At 33.1% G+C, this 24,263-nt stretch overlaps 3 protein-coding genes across 7 annotated transcripts in view; 2 read left to right on the top strand and 1 right to left on the bottom strand.

The window, feature by feature from the left end:
* Positions 1–17,288, top strand: part of LOC123698831 (protein fem-1 homolog B) — a 48,283-nt gene extending 30,995 nt beyond the window's left edge. For all 4 annotated transcript variants that reach the window (XM_045645604.1, XM_045645605.1, XM_045645606.1 and 1 more), the window contains one exon: positions 14,701–17,288. In XM_045645604.1, the coding sequence (XP_045501560.1) occupies positions 14,701–14,855 (155 nt within the window). In that variant the 3' untranslated portion in view covers positions 14,856–17,288. The remainder of the gene's footprint in view (positions 1–14,700) is intronic.
* LOC123698832 (transmembrane protein 214) overlaps positions 1–24,263 on the bottom strand; it is a 196,704-nt gene that overhangs the window by 44,958 nt on the left and 127,483 nt on the right. The gene's annotated exons all lie outside the window — the stretch shown is intronic.
* Positions 21,879–24,263, top strand: part of LOC123698834 — a 48,461-nt gene continuing 46,076 nt past the window's right edge. For both annotated transcript variants that reach the window (XM_045645611.1, XM_045645612.1), the window contains exon 1: positions 21,879–22,300. The gene's annotated coding sequence lies outside the window, so the exon portion shown is untranslated. The remainder of the gene's footprint in view (positions 22,301–24,263) is intronic.

Here is a 24,263-nt window from a genome sequence, read left to right on the forward strand (position 1 = left end):
AAAGATCCCGGAAATACTTTAAAAACTGCCGCGTTATGTAATGGTATTTTAAATAAAATCACTGGGCCTGCAGCCCGAGTTATTAATGCAAACGGTATACCTACTACTTGGCACGGTATCAAAAGCGTATTAGTTAATAACTTTTCTGACCATAGAGATGAGACCGCCCTTTATAACGATTTAGCCTTATTAACGCAAGGTCGTAGCTCTCCTCAAGAGTTTTACGAAAAATGTCAACATCTTTTTAGTACTATAATGACGTATATAGCATTACATGAAACAGTCGTTACTACTCGTGAGGCAAAAAGGGACCTGTATCAAAAATTAACACTACAGGCTTTCCTACGTGGCCTACGAGATCCGTTAGGCTCACGTATACGTTGCATGCGCCCCGCAACCATTGAAAAAGCATTAGAATACGTGAATGAAGAACAAAGCACTTTATACCTTCAACAACGTAATGAAACTTTTGATAGGAAACCCCACGTACCCTTTAGAATGCCGTACTCGAATGAACCGTTTTATAGACATAATGATTTTAGTGAACCTATCTCTTCTAAACTACAGCCTTTACATTCGTTCAGACCGCAATTTAAGCCACCAAATTTTAATCGAAATTTTAATCAACCACAGGGACCAGCACGTCCTACTCGTACTATGCAAATTTTCCGCGCTGCACCCCCTAACCACAGACTAATAATAATATACTACGTATACAACAGACGGTTCACTCCATACAAAAAAAGTTGCACTATGAATTTGCGCAATTAAAGCGCCAGTGGGGAAAAAACGTACTACATGTTCGATTATATCTCTTGGTCTTTTGCTTTTAACACACTAGATGGCACGTTAAACACAGACTTGAAGTTCTTTTCCTTCCAGAGCCACTAGATGGCACTAATGTAAATATATGTACACATGTACCTTTTATTTTCAAGTCTGTGGCGTCAAGTGTCAATCAACATAATAATAAATACCTATTCGGATTTTTAAATAAACAAAGTAAACTGACTTATTTAGTCACAGAGTACATTATTATGACTGGTATTTAGTTCAGTTTATTTACGAGATTCTGTCAAAACCAAAACGAGAAGCTTTGTTTGTTTTCGTTTTTAATTGTTGACTAATATTTTAAAAATAAGTGCTAAATATGTTAGGTTTATGGATGGACTGTGAGGTTATGTAGAATCTACAGGCAGAAAATAAGCTTTATATGGTAAACTGATATTTTCTCAGAACATAAATCTTTACAAACATGATTTTTAATGATTGGTCTATGGATTTGTAACCCAATATAAGATTGTTTTATTACAGACTTATTGCTTACGTTCGCAATAACAAATTTGTTCAAGAGAGGAGAAGAATAATTAATCCATCCCAAATGTAAATAATAATACGATTCTCCACAAAAACATTGTAGACACAAGAAAGGGATTTCTACATTTGCTACTTAGAAGGATCTGGATTTCATCTGTTTTAATACCAGTAAAATGGAATGAGCGCCGTGGCCGTGACTGTGTTTGGTACATAAAGAATGACAAACATTCAACTTGAAATTATGAGTGCATTACGGGCAAGGGCACCATAAGTTGCCCTTTGACTAAGATGTACTTAATTTTAAGGAACACGAAAATGGATGGCTAGAATAGGTATAATCGCATACATAGTATTTATTTCTAGTCTGTTGTATAAATAATCAAAGACTACAAAATATAATGAACTATGTCTTTAATATTAATTCTACAGTTTACAGTGTAGTGTGTAATCTATTGTATGTGTGAGTCTAGAATCCTACAGTCCTGTTGTTCTACAGTTTAAGCAGTTCAATACAAGCTTACAGTCGAGTCAAGTGTTTCATTAACCTACTGTTGGTTGGTTGTAGTCTACCTAACCTGACTGTTGGTTTTGATTTGTATCACACAAAAAATACTATACCAAATTTCAAGAAATAAAAATTAAATATTTGATTAAATTTTACTACTATACAGGAGCTTATACATGAAACATGACCAAAGCAGGGCTTTGGAGAAAGTGTGTATGGACAAAGACCACAATACATATGGTGCGGACAACTGCATGAAAAGCATGCAGTAAGAGACATTAAATAAATAAATAAATAAAACACATTTATTGTCAAGATCACAACACGAGATACATTTATAAACAAAGGAAAAACAAAAAGAAATAAAAAGAAAAATAATTAAATAAAAATAATCTTATTCCTAAGAACTGTATTGTGGCAGTGAGTGACCTGATAAATGGAGCCAACTCGGTATATGATGGCAATGTGATTAATACCTTACCACCACTGATTTTCAGTGACCCCAAGTGACTAACATGAGTATATTATGTGAAAGATATATTTCTATTAATATGATAGATACTAATAAATAAATACATCAGTTAAAACATGTAATATAGGTAGCTGGTAGATATAATATCAGTATGTAATTATGTATATACTTAATGTAAATAAATAAAATGAAATTATGTATATGTTACTGGAAATGTATGAAATCAAGGAATTGTATACAAATCCTAGTGGTTTAAGGTCGCTGTCACAAATCTGCGTTACTCAAATTTAGGTATCTAACGTCGCCACGTGGTTCGCGGGAACATCACGCTCACGTAAACATAGCGCATTCCATTTTATAGACCATCTTCATACTTGATATTATTTTTAATTTATTACGAATTTTAAAAATTCATTTTTATACTTTTATTAGTAACTAGGTAGGTACAATAATTATTGTGATAAGTATGTTAGTAACTAACTTTAAAAAAAGTGTGTGTTTTACAAAACCTCTAGGAATTGTATGCAATATCTAGAAGCTTTTTAAGAAATGTTTAAAATATGTACTTTTTTAAGAATTATCATACATATTATTATGTTACCGGCAATGTATTAAATCCGGCATTGTATACAATTCTTAAAAAATATGTATGTATGTTATATGTATGTTATTCCGAGTTACGGTCCGAATTAAATAAATTAGATTCGTCACATTACCTAGGAAATCTGAACTTTTCCTAAGGAGCAAACACATATTTTGCAAATGTGGATGGTTTTTGGGGAAGCTATTACCCGAGGTCAAAACTAAAATCCAAGATGGCGCCGACGAAAATTTTACATCTTTTCGTCATGGGTGTCATTTTCATGGTTTTTGGGGTAGCTATTAATCAATATGAGGTCAAAACTAAAATCCAAGATGGCTCCGACGAAAATTTTTAAATTTTTTCGTCATGGGTGTCATTTTCATGGTTTTTGGGGTAGCTATTAACGAATATGAGGTCAAAACTATAATCCAAGATGGCGCTGATGAAAATTTGACTTTTTTTCGTGATGGGTGTCATTTTCATGGTTTTTGGGGTAGCTATTAACGAATATGAGGTCAAAACTAAAATCCAAGATGGCGCCGACAAAAAATTTACATCTTTTCGTCATGGGTGTCATTTTCATGGTTTTTGGGGTAGCTATTAAACAATATGAGGTCAAAATTAAAATCCAAGATGGCGCCGACGAAAATTTTACATGTTTTCGTCATGGGTGTCTTTTTCAAGGTTTTTGGGGTAGCTATTAACCAATATGAGGTCAGAACTAAAATCCAAGATGGCGCCAACGACGATTCCTAAACATTTATTTCAATGCTCTTTAAGATTATTTCTCTCTCTCTCTCTCGTAGTATATAAGAATTCGACTATACAGAGTGACCCACTATCGGTATACTAAGTGCTAAGGGACTTGTAGTTTTGCATACACTAATCACGTAAAAATACTTAAACAACAAAATTACATCAAAAAAATTTTGCTAAATTTTTCCTAAAAATCCATGTTTTCTTCTCTAACTTCGTGCAGCCGGCATATACCGTTTCGCTAATGTGATTATTTTGTCTATGAAAACATAATTAAACGATAGCTCACGTGCGGGTGACAAAGTTGGGCGGGTTGCATTTACGGGGTGTACACAAAGAGTTTTATGAATTAATCTAATTGAAAAAAAAGATACACCTGGCATTTTATAAGTATTTTTTACGTACTTAGCGTATGCAAAGCTATAACCTATACAGAGTGTGAGTGGGACAGTCTTAAAAATAATTTTAAAGAGATACATCATTTAAAGAGGCACACCTAAAACCACAAAAATGACACCCATGACGAAAATATGTCAAATTTTTCGTCGGCGCCATCTTGGATTTTAGTTTTGACCTCATATTGGTTAATAGCTACCCCAAAAACCATGAAAATGACACACATGATGAAAAGATGTAAAATTTTCGTCGGCGCCATTTTGGATTTCAGTTTTGACCTCATATTGTTTAATAGCTACCCCAAAAACCATGAAAATGACACCCATGACGAAAAGATGTAAAATTTTCGTCGGCGCCATTTTAGATTTAAGTTTTGTCAAATTGCTTTATTTACCCCACCAATCCGTTCAACAACCCATAAAAAAGGGGATCTCAGTCAACGTAATTTTTAAAACATAATTTTAAATTACAAATAATTTGAATATGAAACTTATACAGTTTACTCTTACTTATAAAGTATCAAATATTTCAAATCACGAAAACGACAGTGCACGCACAATAATCTTTTTCTTATTCGTTTTTATTTTTGGGACGAGGAGCGATACACCCGTCCTTCCAAGAGCGCTTCTGAGCGCGGTCTGACGACCCGCGAGAGCAAAATGTATGAAGAAATCGACAAGTATTTTTAATTTAGCTAATAATTGAAAAAAAAATTTGATTTAGATACAAAAAAATTATCATAATCTATAAAGGACTATATATCCCTCAATAATGTATAGGTAAGAAGATAGATTAGGCTTTTACTTTTCTTCGGGGTGGGCATTTGGTGGAGGGCCTGGAAACGGGCAAGTGGCGGAGAGCCTGGAAACGGGCAACTGCTGGGCGGGACATGCGGAAGATTGCGAATGTGTACCCGCATCCCGTCTAAAGCAGCGCGTTGGTACACGTTGGGGTTTTTGTCGGTAGGAATCCGACATAACCCACGGCTCCTTCCCCGGGAGCCGTGGGTATCTTAGGCAAGATTTCCCCACTTGAAAAAAAAAAAAAAAAAAAAAGGCTTTTACTTTTCTTAAAATGGTACCGTTTTAGACCCCATTTTTTTGTATTTTATGCGATTATTGTGCTGGGAAAATCGTATTTCAGCGACAATTTTGTATAACGTCGTACAATTTTTATAAGATGAACGTAGAGCTGAATATATTATCTTTAAATTAAGATATTACTATGTTCTCACGTGTAATTGCTTTAAGTTAGAATGGTACCGAAAAACAGCGTGTTTTTGTAAAAATCCGTAATAGCACCCTTAAGATCCGAATATAAGTCGAAATGCAACGGCGTGATAATAGAATGAGACCAATTTTATAATAAACTAGCAGTTCGCCCCGGCTAATAACAATATGTTCATATTATCTTACTAATTAACATTTCTTAAATCAACTTATATTCAATCAAATCAAATTTTCATTTGGTAAGTAATCAGTCCCCTCGTCCTGCTGACCCCATGTACATGTCGCAGTCGGATTGTATAATCCGCCGTATTACAAACGGCCGGCATTTTGTAATATGCCGAGAGTCCCGCGTACCTTCCAATATCTTAGATGTTTTACATTTCCGATTGTTAGTTAGGAAATGTATAGATTTCCTAGGAAATGTGTACTATAAAATGATTTATTTCACACATTTCCGTGCGATTTTAGGAATTACATACATTTCCTAGGAATTTTATACAATGACGGATTACATACATTTCCGTTAACATATACAATGTTTATAATTATAATGATAAATAGGCAGAAAATAAATGTCTATATAATGTTATGTTATATTATAACCAGTAAATAAAATAAATATTTAATTAAAGTTTATGTGTAAACTGTAATTCGATACAAATGCACTAAGGGTTAGAACAGGATTTTAAAATATGTTTCCGGTATTGGAAACGAAAATTATTAATATTTGTCAAACTGGTTAATGGTGGTGGAATGTTGTTCCAACACAGTGGCATTGTATCGAAAGCTACCCTTGAAAGCTGCTGAGTGGTGCTTGGGTATGGACAGTTTACAGTTTGCAGACCTGGCTAGGTAGTTTAAGGCACTTCGTTCACCTACCCATAAGAAGCTACAGCAAATGTGATGCTTCCTTGTGGATTATGTATATCTACAGATCACCCATATTTGGCAATCTCGCTTCACCTAATGGCCTTGTCTGTTCAAGCCGAAATGAATTAATTACCTACTGCAAAAATTAAATAATTTAGATTACCTGGAAAGGACAAGGAAAATAAACTTTGAACAAGTGTTCGACCGATTATTACCAATTAGGTAAATAAATTAATGACAAGACAAGGTAATCAATTAATGCTAATAATTTCCTAAAGAAAACATTTTTTTCAAAATTTTCACATAATAGGTAAGTACTTAACTAGGTACTAGACTCAAAAGTTTATGATAAGTCAATGAATGATAAATAGAATATGTTTAAGTAAAATGAAGTAGTTTATTTTACAATAAATTAATCTTATAAATTACCAACTTTCATTCTGCGGCTTCAACCGTGTGCCTTATTCAATCCCTGTTCCTACCCCTTAAATCCTATTTATGCAACAAAATTGAGATGTCCTTTTTCAACGTAGGTATGTACATATATCGAAATTTCCGTCAAAATCGGTTCAGACGCGTGCGGGAATACCTATTTTCTCGTGGTCCCACTATTTTGTCCTACTATGACGGAGTAACTTTCGTATTTATCTACAAAACAGAAATGATTTGATTGTTTGTTTGTTTGTATTGGATAGGATCCGAAACTACTGGACTGATTTGAAAAATTCTTTCATCATTCGAAGCAAAAATTATACCTACCTGATGAACATAGGCTACTTTTTATAACGGGAAAATACTTCATTCTTATGGGAATCGATGTCGAAATATTTAATTTTAGGCGCGTTTAGAAAAAATACGCAAAGGATCATTCAAAACCTTTTCTACGGTTTAAATCTCACTTTTTGGTTCATACTTCATATAAAGGTAATCTGATAGGATTATTTAGAAAATAAAACAAGATGACGTAGGTAGGTATTTAACTTTAATTTCGATTTATTATCATTATAACGACGCGGTTGGCGCAGTTGTAAAGTAACTGCCTACTGAGCCGACGGTCCCGGGTTCGATCCCCGGTCAGGGCAAATATTTGTGTGATGTACTTGATTATTTGTTTTTGGGTCTGGGTGTTATCTATATATGTATTTATAAAATATTATATTATTTGTATACGTAGTATATTATTATTAGTCTGTGATATTATATTTATCGTCGTCTAGTACCCACAACATAAGCCTTAATTGAGATTACTGTGGGACTAGGTCGATTTGTGTAATATTGTCCTTTAATATTTATTTATAATTTATATATAATTAAATGTGACTAGAAATAATATACTTACTACGGTTTAAGTATAGGTTGTATCGTAGTATATTATTATTAGTCTGTGGTTGTATATTATTTTGTAATGAGATCTTGCAATCAAATATTCACACAATCTCGCAAGTTTTCCGACAATTCATTTTTCGTATGAAAATTATCAATACACTAGGTACCTACCTAATATAGGCCGCTACAGGAACGCAGTTTGTAATAATTAATAACGGCTTTAACCCATTTACAATATTTTTATAGGTGGCAAAGGCAATGAGACTATGTATTAAAAACGTAGTATATTATTATTAGTCTGTGGTCTGTGATATTATTATTAGTCTGTGTTAAAAACGTGAAAAGTAACGTAAAAAGTCTGTAGTGCCATCTATTATTCGTTTAGCATCGCCAAATCGGAGGAGAATAACTTGTTTATAGTAGTTTCATGAGATGGCGTTGTTTTGAATATAAACTTTTCTGTAAAATTAGTTAAAATCGAGCGAAAATGAAATTAAATAGGTAGGTTCCATTTACAAAAGTATGTAAAAAATTATAAAAAGCAATGAAATTGCAATTAAATCTAATTTTATTTTTTGCTGGTTAAAATGATACACTTAGCGGCATCTATTGGTAGTCGGATGGCATTAATCCTTTTTTGTATGTAATGAACCAGACATGCCCTAACTATAACCCGCAGAGCAATACGTTCAGATTACAGCCTAAACATCCCGCGCAACCGAAACCGCATCCTATGAGTGGCGTTAGCCATTACGTTACAAAGACTTTACCACCAACACCTTTTGCACGCGCTCATGATTGGTCAAAATTTGGTAATCCACCCCCGAGTAATTACTTTAAGACTAGGGAGATGAATCATAATGAATATATAGATAACGAAGAATATTACTGTACCGATTTATATCCTTATGAGGATAACTATTATAATAATGAATATTACTGTACGGAATATGGACCTTATGTACATTACGAACAGACAGACGCACCTGAAAATTCTGATGAAACGTGTGACGTACGTTCAGAACACGATCAGGATTTTCAGAATCCACCAAAATTAGAAAAACCAAAATAGAATTAAATCTACACACGCAACGTCAACTTCCTTATATTCAAATTCATAATCCTCCACTTAAATTGTTAATTGATACTGGAGCTAACCAATCTTTTCTTAGCCCTGATGCAGTACAGAGATATTTTCCTGACGTTACTCTTAATTATGACCCCTTTGAAGTAAGTAATGTTCATGCTGTAACTCGTAGTAATTATTCTATAACATTACCTAGTTTTCCTGAATTTAATGACCCTGACGATATTACATTTTTCGTTTATAAATTTCACAATTATTTCGACGGCTTAATAGGTTCAGATTTGTTAGATAAATGGGAAGCATCAATTAATTATAAAACTAAAACTTTAAATACTTGCAATGCTACGAATCGGTTATTAGTATATGACTCACGGAACGCTAATCTTTATGAGGACGTCATACCCGCAGGAAGTAGTAAATTAGTTAGATTACCTATAGATGTTGAGAATGGAGACGCTATTATACCGGAACAAATTATATGTAATTGTCATATTTCTGAATGTTTAACGAAGGCGAAAAGCAATCGCGCTATCGTGGAAATTTCTAATCCAACCCGTAATGACGTAATTTTTTCAATGGATCGACCAGTATGTGCCGAGGTTTATAATAACGAGTGCACGCGCACCAAACGTTCGTCCGACCGTGTGAAACAGGTATTATCTCGCTTGCGTACTGATCACTTAAATAATGAGGAACGTTTAAATTTAGAGTCATTATGTTCACAGTATGCGGATGTATTTTATATAGAAGGAGAAACCTTAACATTTACGAATAAAATTAAGCATTCTATTAGAACTAAGGATGAAATACCGGTTTATACGAAAAGTTATCGCTATCCATTTATTCATAGACAGGAAGTACAGAATCAGATAAGTAAGATGTTAGAACAGGGTATTATTAGACCATCAGATTCAGCATGGAGCTCTCCTATTTGGGTGGTACCTAAAAAGGCAGATGCATCCGGCAAAGTTAAATGGCGTTTAGTTGTTGATTTTAGAAAGTTAAATGAGAAAACTTTGGATGACAAATATCCGATTCCTAATATTACAGATGTCTTACATAAATTGGGTAACTGTCAATACTTCACAACGTTAGATTTAGCAAGTGGGTTTTATCAAGTAGAAATGAACCCAGCTGACATTCCAAAAACCGCTTTTAGTGTAGAACATGGTCATTTTGAATTCTTAAGAATGCCCATGGGTCTAAAGAATAGTCCGTCTACTTTTCAAAGAGTAATGGATAATGTACTGAGAGAATTGCAAAATTCTATTTGCCTAGTCTACCTAGATGATATAATAGTATTTAGCACTTCTTTACAGGAGCATATCGTTAATCTTGGGAAAGTGTTTCAGAAATTGCGTGAATCCAACTTTAAAATACAAATGGATAAATCGGAATTTCTTAAACTCGAAACCGCGTATCTAGGTCACATTATTAGCAAAGATGGGATAAAACCTAACCCAGATAAGATATCTGCCATCCAAAAGTATCCCCTTCCGAAAACTCCAACCGATATTAAACGATTTCTAGGTCTATTAGGTTATTATCGGAAATTCATACCAGATTTCGCTAAAATCACGAAGCCCATGACACAATGCTTAAAAAAGGGTTCAAAGATAACATTTTCTAAAGATTACATTGAATGTTTCGATAGGTGTAAAACATTATTAATGAACGATCCAATTCTCCAGTATCCTGATTTCAATAAAGAATTTATTCTTACGACTGATGCGTCGAATTTAGCCATCGGTGCTGTACTCTCGCAAGGCCCCGTTGGTTCCGATAAACCAATTGCGTACGCTTCACGTACACTTAATAGTAGCGAAATTAATTATAGTACGATTGAGAAGGAATTATTAGCAATTGTCTGGGCAACGAAATATTTCCGTCCTTACCTTTTTGGCCGCAAGTTTAAAATTATAACTGATCATAGGCCCCTTCAATGGGTCATGAATTTAAAGGAACCTAATTCCCGTCTCACACGTTGGAGGCTCAAACTTAGCGAATACGATTACACCGTAATTTATAAGCAGGGAAAGCAAAATTGTAACGCCGATGCTTTATCGCGTATTCAAATTAACAATGAGGAAACAGATTCTTTAGCGGTTAATCCAACAGAAACAACACCTTCGTTAATAAGAAGAAGTTCAGATACAATTACTGTTAATTCAAATTCAAGTACAATTACTGCACATTCGAAATCAAGTACTCTTACAGCAAATTCCGACACCGTCACAGTTCATACTGACGCGGAGAACCCAATTCTAGATATACCTATAACAGATCACCCGTTGAATAAATTTAAGAGACAGATAGTTATTACTTTAATAGATAGAGTACCGAGTAAGCCTATAATTTCAAAACCTTTTGAAAATCATACTAAGATAGATATTAATGTTAACAAAGCGAATATTGATAGCGAAATAGTTTCACTAATTAAAAAATATGTAGATCCTAAGATAAAAACTGCAATTCTAGTTCATCCCCCTGATGCTATGTGTACTATAGTTCCAATAATACAGAGTAATTTTAAAAGTTCATGTATGGATTTAGTTCTTACAAAATTAGAATTGCAAAATGTCAAAGATTACTTTAAGCAACAGGAAATAATACGAAATTATCATGAAGGCAAAACTAACCATCGCGGAATTAACGAAACTCATTTATCTTTATCTAGGAAATACTTTTGGCCTAAAATGAAGGAAGCAGTAACTAAATATATTAATGAGTGTAGCATATGTGGTCAAGGGAAATATGATAGAATTCCAGTAAATCCAAAATTTCGAATCGTAGTTCCTCCTACAAAACCTTTTGAAATAGTACATCTCGATTTACTTAGTATTGATTCTCAGAAATATCTCACTATAATAGGTGCATTCTCTAAGTATGCTCAAGCATATTGTTTAAAGGACGCAACCGCAATAAGCGTAGTTCAGGCTCTTTTGACGTTTGGTACACATCATGGCTTACCTATGACTGTCGTAACGGATCGAGGTCCTGAGTTCACGAACCAAATATTCAGTGAATTTGTAAGGCTTCATAGAATAAATCACCATAAGTTATTAGCTCATGCACCTAACGAAAATGGTATGGTAGAACGGCTTCACTCAACTTTATTAGAACACATACGTTTACTAAAACTTGAACGACGTGGTGAATTAATCATTAACTTAATGCCGTATGCTGTTCTTGCCTATAATAGTTCGATCCACAGTTTTACGAAGTGCAGGCCTCTTGACATTATAACCGGTCATTTAGATCCCCGCGATCCTGTAGATATCGATCTATCAGAAAATGTCTTACAGCAATATATGCAAGAACATCGCGATAGTATGCACAAAGTATTCAAAATTATTAATGAATCGTCTTTGGAACGCCGTACTCAAATTACAGAAAACATTAATAGGAACCGCGAACCCGAAATACAGTATTATCCAGATCAACAAATTTTTGTAAGAAATCCTAGGGCTAGTCGACAAAAGACCGCACCGCGTTTTACGCACGATACTGTACTGGCTGATTTACCTATTCATATCTATACTAAGAAGAAATATGGCGCTGTTGCTAAATCTAGGCTTAAGAGGGTACCTAAATTGTTACAGAATCCTTCCTCTGATCCTGTGCCAGATTCAAGCAGAAGATCCCACCCTGACTAGCTTGGATGACGGACCTGGTATATTACCATTTAATATTGGAACTGCTAGAATTGTCACTCATTATCATTCATTTTTGCAAATTATTAATTTAAAGGATATTCGTGATAGTATAACCATAGTAAAGGATCAATTAAATTCATTAACGCCTAATTTGCACGATAAATTATTTTCGCTTTATAATTCACATATTGAACACTTGCATTATAAGATTATTAAATTGTCAAATCAGTTGGAAACTTTTGAACCCAATCGCATAAAGAGAGGTCTCATAGATGGTTTAGGTTCTGTTATAAAAAGTATTTCTGGTAATCTAGACTATACAGATGCAATTAAATATGATACCGCAATTAAATTATTACAAAATAATGAGAATAAATTGGTCACAGAAATGAATAATCATATAAGCCTCAGTAAAGATTGGATAGAACAACAATCTGATATTTTAAACAACTTAATTAAAAATCAGGAAAAAATTGAAATAGCTATAAATGATTTAAAGGCCAATAATTTAAACGTTACTCTATACATAGATTTAATTCAACGTGTAGCGATTTTATCAGATAATATAGATGATATATCTGAAGAATTACATAGATTAGAAAATTTATTAGGTTTTATTCGTGCGAAAAGTACGCATCATCTTATGTTCAATTCAAATTCTCTAAAAGAAATGCTAAATAAATTACACAAATTTTATGGCAAAGAGCAAATCCCTCAAGTTAATTATGGAGAATATTTTGATTTAGTTAAACTAGGCTATTATTATAGTAATAGGAATATAGTTATAGTTTTTATGTTCCCGGTTGTCCTTCCTGCTACCTTTGAATTATTTAAATTATCCATAGTTCCTAATAAAGATAGTAAAGTCCTAATTCCACCCTATCCTTTTGTGGCAATTCACAACGAGGATTTTATGTACATGGAGGCAGAATGCCCGAAGTCTGGCCTAGGGTATCTATGTGAGGACAAGCTGAACCATCATCGATCCAAAAATGACTGCGTGTATCACCTTATTACCACGCAACGAGTCGTCGCATCTTGTCTCTTCACGCCTGTGGAGCTCGGAGCGCCCGCACTAGAAAAATTAGACGACGCCCACTACGTCATCAGTTTCCCCAAGCCATCAAAAATCCACTTATCATGCTCGCAAGATCAATATGACGTCATTAAAGGAAGCTACTTAGCCACAATACCCAAAAACTGCATTCTTCAAACGGAGGCTTTCAAGATAGTCAATCGAGAAGACCATATCAAAGGACAGATAATGAAAATTGCAAACCTGCCAGATTCCAGCCAATATAATACAGATGAAGAAGTTCTGAAGTTAAATTCGATAAATTTGGATAAATTACACGCTAGTAACAGAGCTATATCAATGGAAATGCCTATCAGTACTAACAACGGATACGAGATTCTCTATATGCAGCCTTCCATAATACCGATATATGTTATATTAATAACGAGTGCAGTTGCCCTAGTGACATGGTACGTCGTACGGAGACTGCGTACATCAAAGCCTATTACTACGAGTGTTCATGGTAATCAAAAAGAAGAAATAGAACATCAATCGGCGGAGGGTGAAATTTCAGCGATATTAACGAGCCTTGCCCGCCAATAATCGCTGAACTTCAGGAGGGAGGTGTTATGTACCTACATATAAGATTAGAGGATGCATGGGGCCACCCAAGAAGCTGCACCTGTTAGGAATTGCGACATCGCGCACACCTGCGCTTCCAGAGAGTGTTGCGGCAATCATCGCCACCGCGACGCTGCAGCTACCCCGCCGAGGAGGACGAGCACTCTTAGTTCTAACATCGAACGGGAGGGACGTAGGTTAAGTTAGGAGTAATTTATTATGTAATTTTTTTTACAATAAATAATTTAAAGTAAATTTCGGTTTTTTTTGCGCCTTCGCGGGCCGGTCGATATAATTAGTCTATTTTTAGTGTTTGTCGTACTCATAAGTGAATATTTACCTCCAAATATCTCGGTAATGTGACGCTTTAGGGTACTATGTTATGAGACATTTTTTGTTCGTCTGTGTGTCCTCTATCCATACATACCACTTTAATCGTGCGCCGCGATTTTGAAAAAAAATAAAAATGGCGGCGGGTCGATATGCCAGCGTCCATACAAAAAGTTTCAAACCCCTTTGGTAATCGACTCTAACTCATAAATTGATAGTCTATTCTTAGAGTGACGTCAATGTAGCTAGTCGATATATTTATAATAATATGTCCTGGAACATCATTCAGTTATTTAAATTTGACTACCACATGACAAACTTTTCGTCTCCGGCAATTTGATTAAAGCGTGATTCACGCTACACTGTGCGGGGGCCGGGCCGTGCAGGGGCCAATCAAATTGCCGTATTAATGCTTAAATCTTGTGAATTTTCGACACTTTGGTAAATCATAAGCTCAATTAATATAATTTTTGGTGTCTTGAACGCGATATCTATGTATCTATTTACTATTTCTTCTGACATCGCGAACATTTTCAGGTCCCGCGGAAAGTATAGTCCGTTCAGCACTAAACCCCAGACTTAGTTGTCTGTCGGCTGCCGCACTAGCCCTCCACGGCGTTCGGTACCGACCCGACCAAGTGCCCAGAGATCTGCACGGTTTCCTCATCATGCATGGCGTATATCCTTTATAAATGTACCGATAATTAGATTGGAATACGAATTCTCTTATGCTTTTGTGAGCTTTATGTACATGGACATAAGGCACAGTTTTGATGACACCTATATATCTTACCCAATTTTCGAATTGGAAAGTGAATTCTCTTATGCTATTCTGAGCTTTATGACACAAAACATAAGGCACAGTTTTTATGATACCTAAGTATATATCTTATCCAGTTTGTATTTATTCTTATTTGGTCTTCCTTTTCGTTATATATTGGTCTCGATTGACACAAATGTTTAGGTCACTCGTGTACTCTAATATGTTCCTTGATTTGGGATTTCTAAATTTCTCAAATGGTCTTCCTATTAGTTTTATCTTTTGTATGAGTGAACCGAAAATTTATATGTATTAAAATTGTTAACTGTTTTCTGTTATTATTAAATTAAAATGTATAATACGATAGGTATACTGCGATAGCGTCTGAGAATTCGATTGTAAACAGAAACATTGCAAAATAATTTCCTTCTAATAAATATTACTATGCCTCTGAAAATATATGTATATTATTTGTTTATTTACATATTCCATAATATATCTTATATTCTTACTGTCATGTTTCACTCCCTAAAACTGTTGCTATATATTAATAGTAATCAACGTTTGACTGGTCTTGGCTTTTCATAAAAGTTTGTATCCATGTATAACATACACATAGAATATGTAAATAAGCCAAATTTTTATTTAAACGACTCTGACGTAGACTGTAGTGCTGAATAGATACAGTAAGATTCACGAAAGATGACCACGGCGCAGAAGGCATATTTTAGGTCCCTATGGAGGTGAGGAGAGGTGCGGGCGGATTAAATTTTAAATAAATAAAAAATAAATTATTTAACCAACATTAAAATATTATTTTGTCTTATGTCTTTTCTTCATGAGTGAACGTGCGCAGACGGCCGCCATTTGTGGTCATCTTTCGTGAATCGTACTGTACTTAGTTGTTATTTTAAACCTAAAATAACAAGGTAGGTTAGCCCGTATGACGTCACAGTATAATGGTTGTATTCAAGTGATATTATTTATTGTTGGAATTCTCAAATATACAATAATATGTTATGCTTTAACTGGACATATTGTAATTTGTTAAAATAGATATAGTTAAAGGAATTTCATCCTTATTTTCATATACTTAAAGGCTTTGAAAAAAGTTTTATCAAATCTCTATTTCAAATTATAGCTAGTATGATTCTTACAAAGTTAAATGCAAAGTGCTAAATAGTATTGAATGGTATAACCATATTTTTATAAATTACATTAATAATGTTGCCGTTACAATTATTATGAAGGAATTATTTTTTGGGGCAAGAACTTTGTTTTCATTTTTTTTTCTGCTCAGTTTGAATTTTGAACAGAGAAATAGTTTTTTTTATTCAAAATATCTGGACGCAGATAACCTCAACATTACAGTTTACGAATATCGTAGTACATATTATTAGAAATGATGTGATTTTATTGGAATCGTGACTGTTGTGTAAAAATTACAACTTAGTAAGAATGTTGGTTGCTACACATTTATTAGACTACAAAATATATATTTTCGTTACATATAGTCACGATGCTATGAGGACCTGTGTTTCTATAAATACTGATGCAAAACAACTGCAATTATTTTAAATGTTTATTTAATTTAAGTTAAATATTAAATATTTTAATATTATTAACAGCGGTCTATGTTATCTGTGTTAATATTCATTATTTGACTGATTTCACTATCTGCCATTTTGTTTAACATCTTTATTTTTTGAATAGCATTTACGTTTACGAATTGTGACGATCTAAATAATTACTACTTTCATGAAATATTCGTAAAATAAAATGTGTATAAATATTGATGTATGAACACAGGGTTTTGTATGTGTTCGTGTGACGCAACATTTAATAATATAAAATGGCTCAAATTAATAGACGTAAGAATGCTAGGAAGCTTGTAATGATATTTAAGAGATAGGTGATATGAGTAAACGAGGTGACTTATATACATAATATAAAAAGGATGGATATATAAATATACATTACCTATATAACACCTATTCGATTCGATCTCAATTAAGGGTTTACGGTATCAATGTACCTTTCTTAATTATCATTGCAATTAGAGGGAAAATAAAAATGTGATAAATTTTAGGTTATGTTAGCGTAAGATAAGTCTCACGAGGCTTCTAGAATAGCATACATTGATTTAGGCCTTTGCAAAATTGTTATAAAAGGTGTTTCTTCTGTAGAGTAGATTGTATAATGCAATAGAGATATAAAGCAACGTTGCGAAGGTATTATCGCGTCTATTGTTTGCAAATGTGAAACAAAAAAAAAAGAGTGTGTGAACTTATGTATGTACACGCGTTAGAAGTTATACTTCTTTGGCGTATGGAAAAAAAAAATACTAGAATATACAACTTGAACATAGTTATCAATTTCCATACCACCTAGAACTAACTTCATGCTGTTAAATTTAGGTGTCGGTGTGCGCGCGCATCGTAAAAATTCACTCTCAGCATTTTTCTCCATCGCGCCAAAAGAAGTATAACTTCAAAAACTAAGGAATAACTGACGACGGCACGTGTGTGCATATATCCTTCGTGACTTTGCTTTGATATATATATAAATTATACTAAACGCCGGATTGTTTAACGAAAATAGTTAATACTCATCTCTATTCTTAATAATAAATAATAAAGAAAAAATATAATGTACCTACTTTAAGAGATAATTAACATTATTTTTATAAACAAATGCACAAAAATTGTTTATTGTAAAACGCTCAAATATAAACGGCCATATCGAGCTTGTTACGAGACAGTTTTGTCGATTATAGTAATTTACGCGACGATATTCATAAATGATAATAAATAACTATAGGATTTTGCCAATTGTAAGCATTATTCGTTAAATATAGTCTACATATTTAAATAATTCAAAGTATATTTTCGTATTTGAGTAAGATTTACTTACATATCAAATATCATCGAATATTTAGTATTAAAATATATATAAAAATGATTATTTTTAAATAGTGCAATGGACACAGTCTGTCATACTTACAGTAAGCGAGAAATAATTCTCATTATTTACTTATTTAGTTTGTGTATTGTGTTCATGAATTTACTTATTTCTGACGGGATATATTTTTTGTTTTTTAAGTTTTATATTGACAAGTGCAGTGTTGTCATTAATAAAAATAACCAGTGCAATAATGTTCTCGAGATGGCGCCACTGCACAACGGAATTCTAGTCAATTTGTTTATCAAAAGTAGAATAAGTTTGGAAATGTAGTTTTTTTTTAATAAATTGGTTTATTTTGAACGCAATTTTATTTTTTATTTGCTTCCTTCATTTTTTGCATGTATAATTTTTATTTTATTACAATAACTGATAACACATTCTTGTGTAAAACTTTAAGATATAGACCAACGTTTTTTGTTTTTTTTTTTACTTAGGATAGGGAAGCGCTTTACCACAATCTCGCCTGATGGAAAGCTGAGATGCGGTCTACGTTTACGAATTAAAGGTAAACTGTAAATTTTAAATGGCAATTAATTACAAATTATAATGGAAAATATGGAATCACTATAGATCGGGAGATACTGACACAAAATTTCGAGTCATTTTTAACAGGATGGCGGTTCTACAGGGGTCTTAGTACGCAATGACAAAAAGAAAAACGATGGTGTGAACGCTGGTACCGGCGGCTTAGTCGCGTGGGCGTTAGTCGAACTCGTCGGAAAAATAGCGAAAGTCAAACGATTTGTAACACAAAAATTTTAGAATTTACCGATAGCCCATAAAAAAGAAGTAGGCGGTAGTGTCATGCCATACTTTTCCGGTGTGACTTACAGCCCGCCATACCGACGCGAATGTGTTGATTTAAATAAAACAATTATTCAACCATTTGTATCAGGCTAACTTTTGCACAGGTAACCATCGTCGTGCAGCCATTTACGAAAATCGCGATGCCATACTTTTCGGACGATTCCAAATGGTCGCCATACCGCCGAAAATCTGCAAAAAAATTTTATTTCGCCAAACTTTTTGTACCAGTATTGCATTTGGATTTTTGGAGAGTATTTGATAAAATGTGACCATTATTATATTTGCCATACTTCTAGTAGGGGGAAAAAGTGTTGTCATACTTGAAAAATTAATTTAGTATTAATTTATATAAGTGAAGATTTCCAACACCTAGATCTTTGAAATTTTGTATTTATATTCGTTGATCCTCAAACTTACAGGAAAAATAAGTGCCATACTGTTACAAATCGTTTGACTTTCGCTATTTTCCGACGAGTTCGACTAACGCCCACGCGACTAAGCCGCCGGTACCAGCGTTCACACCATCGTTTTTCTTTTTGTCATTGCGTACTAAGACCCCTGTAGAACCGCCATCCTGTTACAAATGACTCGAAATTTTGTGTCAGTATCTCCCGGTCTACTACATAGTATAACACAAAGTCGCTTTTTCTGTCCCTATGTCCCTTTGTATGCTTAAATCTTTATAACTACGCAACGGATTTTGATGCGGTTTTTTTTAATAGATAGAGTGATCTAAGAGGTAGGTTTTAGTTTAGTATACAATTTATTAGGTTTTAGACAAAGTGTGCAAAGCCGCGGGCGGTAATATAGTTTAGATCCTTTGTCTGGTATTTTTATTACAAGTATTGTGGCTTGCCTACAAAAGTGCGAATAAGAAAGGCGGAACATTATATTTTATTAAGTTAATATCACACGCACTCATGGTGGTCGTTGATAAGCACGCAATATAATTGATGTACATACCATGATATGTTGCGTATATAAGTATAATAAGATACGTAAGAGGAATTGCGATTTCCCATGCCATTTGAGTTCCGACCGGAACTTCGTACCATGACTTGCTATTTGCTAATGTAATATAATCTGTGTCTTTTACCATCTTACATTGTAGTAGGTACCTATCTTATACTGCATGCTTAAATCTTCTTAACGTTGGATCTAAGTAACGTTGATTTAATTTTACGATAGGCAAGTCATCTGGATGAAATAATTTCAAAAAGTGCAACATGCATCTAATATATTTTATCGTAGTTTACTATCTGAAATTGTATGTTTTATAGCATTTTGTCCAGTAAAAGCACACAATTATCTTTCTGGATCTATTTTAAATACAAGTTGTGAGAGAATCGTAATATCTATATAAGTAGTTTAATTTCGAATTTAGCAGGTACATAATGTGAATAACAGGCAAAAGCTATTATACTCATATAAGGGCAATGTGCATATTAGAGTTGAATGACCTTACCAAAGCCTAACAGCTAATTAAAGTGATCAGTGCGTCTTCTCTGTCACTCTGAACAGGTGTACTTATCGTTAAGAAAATAATGTGACAAACAATAATTAAAATAAACAATACATAACTGTCATGAAAATATATCATCTGTAGACTGTAAGTATTACAAATTAGAAACAGCTTTAGACATTAGAGATAGATTAGATTTTACCTAGATTTATATTGAATTTTCAAACATCTAAATACTAATATATCGAGCCCTTGAAATAAGATTTGCAATGTATGAAGAAACTTATCAAAATGAATACAACGTAATATTATAACTAACCTCATATAAAGTAAGCAAGTGAAAGTTAATGTGATCAGAAACTTGTGTTTATTGTAAATAATAAAGTTATTTATCGCTATTCGCTGGACCCAGATTAGCGTTTATTTTTGTCGATACATCGAAAATAAAAGATACATTAAGAGATGCTTTTTATTTTTAATCCCTGTAATATAACTATATAATGGTTAGAGCTTTTTGAGGTTTGAGTAATTTATTCCTTTTATCAAGGTTAAGGGTGCTTTTCTACCAGAGATGTGCGAGGATGTGTAACGAGCATGTAGCGAGGGATGCGTTTGTAAAGAACCAATCATATCGCTTCATTTAGACTTTAGAGTTTGAAGCGATAATATTGTTTCTGTAATATTACTTGCTCTGTGGTTTCTGTACAAACATATCCCTCGTTATGCATCCTCGCACATCTCTGGTGCACATCACCTCATCAAATAATTTATAAAATGCTCTAAATGAGATTTTTAAAGATACAAACTACTTTCCATGAGAAATATAGGTATAAATGTATTATTAGTAGTATCATAATATTAAGGCCCAGCTAATACTGGCTAATTGCCAGCAAAAGGTATCTAATATCTATGTAGGTACCAACTTGGTCAATGGTTACTAAGAAAAGTTGGTGCTACTTGAAAGCAGGACACTATGGTATGGACGTATGGTCACGTTACGTACCTACACTTGATGCTATTTCTATGTAAATAATTTAAGTGAGTCGCAAATATGTTGCATTACCGCTTACCGATGGTGAAGCAATGTGACAAATAGTTATGTAGATAATATTACTTGCAAAATGCACAATTCGTGGAAATTAAAATGGCAAATGCGTAAAAATTGTTGCCCTGTATTTTTAACAAATATTTTTTTTATATTTTAATCACAATTCTGCTTAAGTATCCCATAACTTAATTGCTTTTTTTTAATTGTATAAAAAATTGTCAAAATGAATGTCGTTACCTAGGTACATATTTTAAATTTATTTAACATAAGTAGGTCAAAGTGTTACAAATATTTGTTAAGTCTTTTATCACCTACTATGACAAATAACATAATAGAACTGCCGAGTACAAAAACTTGTGAGAGTTACCGCATATTAAATAAACACAAAGAATAAAGGAAGTGTGTCGTTATTAGTCATTACCTACTTCACAGATTGAAAATTAACATTGTTGTCATTGCGTTACCGAGACAAAGAAAGTTTGTTCCGAGTTTCCGAACGTGTAATAGTTACCCGCCATGTTCAAACATGGAATACGATGCTACTAAATCAACGAAGCATCCAACATTGGCGGATACGCTTTGAAAATGGGATTAATGGTAATCATTGCATTACCTAACAAGCGCCGGTAGCATCAGGGTGGGGTTGTGAGACGTCGGGAACCACTTTCAGTTTTTGCAGCTTACTTGCTTCGTAAACACCGCTTACGTAACGCGTACGCCCGGTTTGACAGCCCGCATTTGCATGACACACTTTTTAAAATTCATCGTTTTATCTAAATATTAAATATTATCTATTCAATCTTTAATGATTTCGCACTTTTAAGTTAGCTTAATTATAAACTAATTAGTTGAGTAAATTTATTTTAAATAAACTACCTACCGTTTGTCTATTTTTTTGATTTCGCGCTAAAAATTATCATAGATTAAAAAGACAGATAATAACTTTTTTATTGCATTGTCGGGCCGGGTCTTTGGCAAATTTAATTGATAAATAGTAAATTATGTGTAGAACAATGTGTGTTTTTATTATTGAGTGCAAAAGTGATGTGTGTGTTTTGTGAAGGCTTGCCATAACTTTAGCACCATCTGTCGAAAAGTAAGTATAGTCAATTGTGTAATATGTATATTATTGTGAAGAAAATATATTTAAAAAAATATAGTCTGTGGATACAATAATAAAAAAAAAAGAAATGTCAGATGTTTTATGTAATATCGTAAAGCTCGATAAATCTCTATATGACCGCAAGAAGCCGAACTATGAATGTAAACTTTTACCATTTCCAAATTTTATAAAAATATATTTTATTTGGGATATGATAACCTTTACCTTACCTGTATAGCGCATATTTATTTATTATTGATACAAACATTATTTACTTGAAATTGAAGTGCATTATGCACATAATTACCAAAATAATTTAAAGTCATTGTGCATAAATTTCTGATTCAGTACCTATTTTTTTAACCTTTCTTATTTTAAACATCGATACTAACCACAAGATAATTATTGTTAAATGGATTTTAAATAATCAATGGTATAAATTTCTAAATTAAGCATTGTAACACTGTGTTTTGCAAATTATAATTCCGTGAAGCTTTTTGAACGATTGCCACAAGCTTATCTTGGAAATCTTGCACGCATCTCGATTATATTGGTGATTGCACATATAGGTAATGTTTAATGTAAAACTTATCGAAGTATTTGTGTAATACTTACATAGTAGTTATAAGTGAAATATAGTAGGTATACATATCTGGGTAATGTGCATTAGGGTAATTCCGGGTGACGGAGTAAATTAAATACATATTATAATGTTAAATCAATACGTTACTAGTGAATGAAAGAATTAATATAATTATTATTATCAAACCCGTATTTTCATACGATACCTTCACGATAGGTACTTACAAAAAAAAATGCTCTGAAGTGGTATTGACAATTTTCAGAATTACCGACACCTGGAGTTCCCCGAATGCACCATACTCATAAATGGCAAGATTGCTCTTGATTTTTAACAGCTTTTATTAGTTTCACCTGTAGATATGTTTGTATATACCAGAAAGCCAGAAACTTTAGACTCGATTTTGAGCCACTTTAAGTGGACTGATTTAGGCAATTCAATTTTTAAACACTTAACATAGTTAAATCCTATGAAGAATAATATGTATTACTTGTCAATCAGAAACTATTTTCTAAAGTATACAATTAATTGAGGCCTTGTTTTTCATATCTCTTTATTTTATATCTCTAGAGTCTCTTTATAGGATATATACCTACACCTTCCTTGCCCTTCATTTTCGACAAAAGATTAAAAAAATAAAAATATTAAACAAAAGACGAATACCTAAAACGATTAAGAACGAAGCAAAAATAAAAAATATTTAAATAAATATATGATTAATAGTTTAGAGATCTTATGATATTTCGTGCGAGACAAATCGATTTACGTTAAATCGATGCTTATTTAGTCGCACGTAGTTTCATCACATTATTTAAAAATTCATATTTTTAAGTACATTGTTGCCATGTATAACCCTCCATATTTTTTAAGTTTCCATCTTGTATAATACCTACTTTAAAAAAACAGCAATGAAAATTTAAAAAGACGCACGTGGATACATTAGTCAGGGATTAAATAAAATTGAGTTATTATTCGTCTAAATATGGCGAGATATACAGGGTGTAATCGTTAAGTGTGCACAGGCGATTATTCCGTAACTATTACAGATATCAAAAAACTTTAAACTGATATCGAAAGTATGTAACCTAATGAGTAAAATGGCCATAATAAATTTTTAAAAATAAAACGAGAAATATCTAAAAAATTAACTTGAAACCCTCCCATACATTTAGTATGAGATACGAATATCCCATGTACACGGGTTGATCCAAAAGTAATGATAATCAATATTAAACAAGGTCATTACAGTTATAATAATTATGTAGTTCTCTAGATAGTCTTCTAACTAGATAATATACTTCAATAATTTTTTCCTTAACTTAAAAAAAAAAAACTTTGACGTCTTCATCCACAAAAACCCCTCCACGCGGCCATCAC

Source organism: Colias croceus, chromosome 17, assembly GCF_905220415.1.
Source record: "Colias croceus chromosome 17, ilColCroc2.1".
Taxonomy (NCBI): domain Eukaryota; kingdom Metazoa; phylum Arthropoda; class Insecta; order Lepidoptera; family Pieridae; genus Colias; species Colias croceus.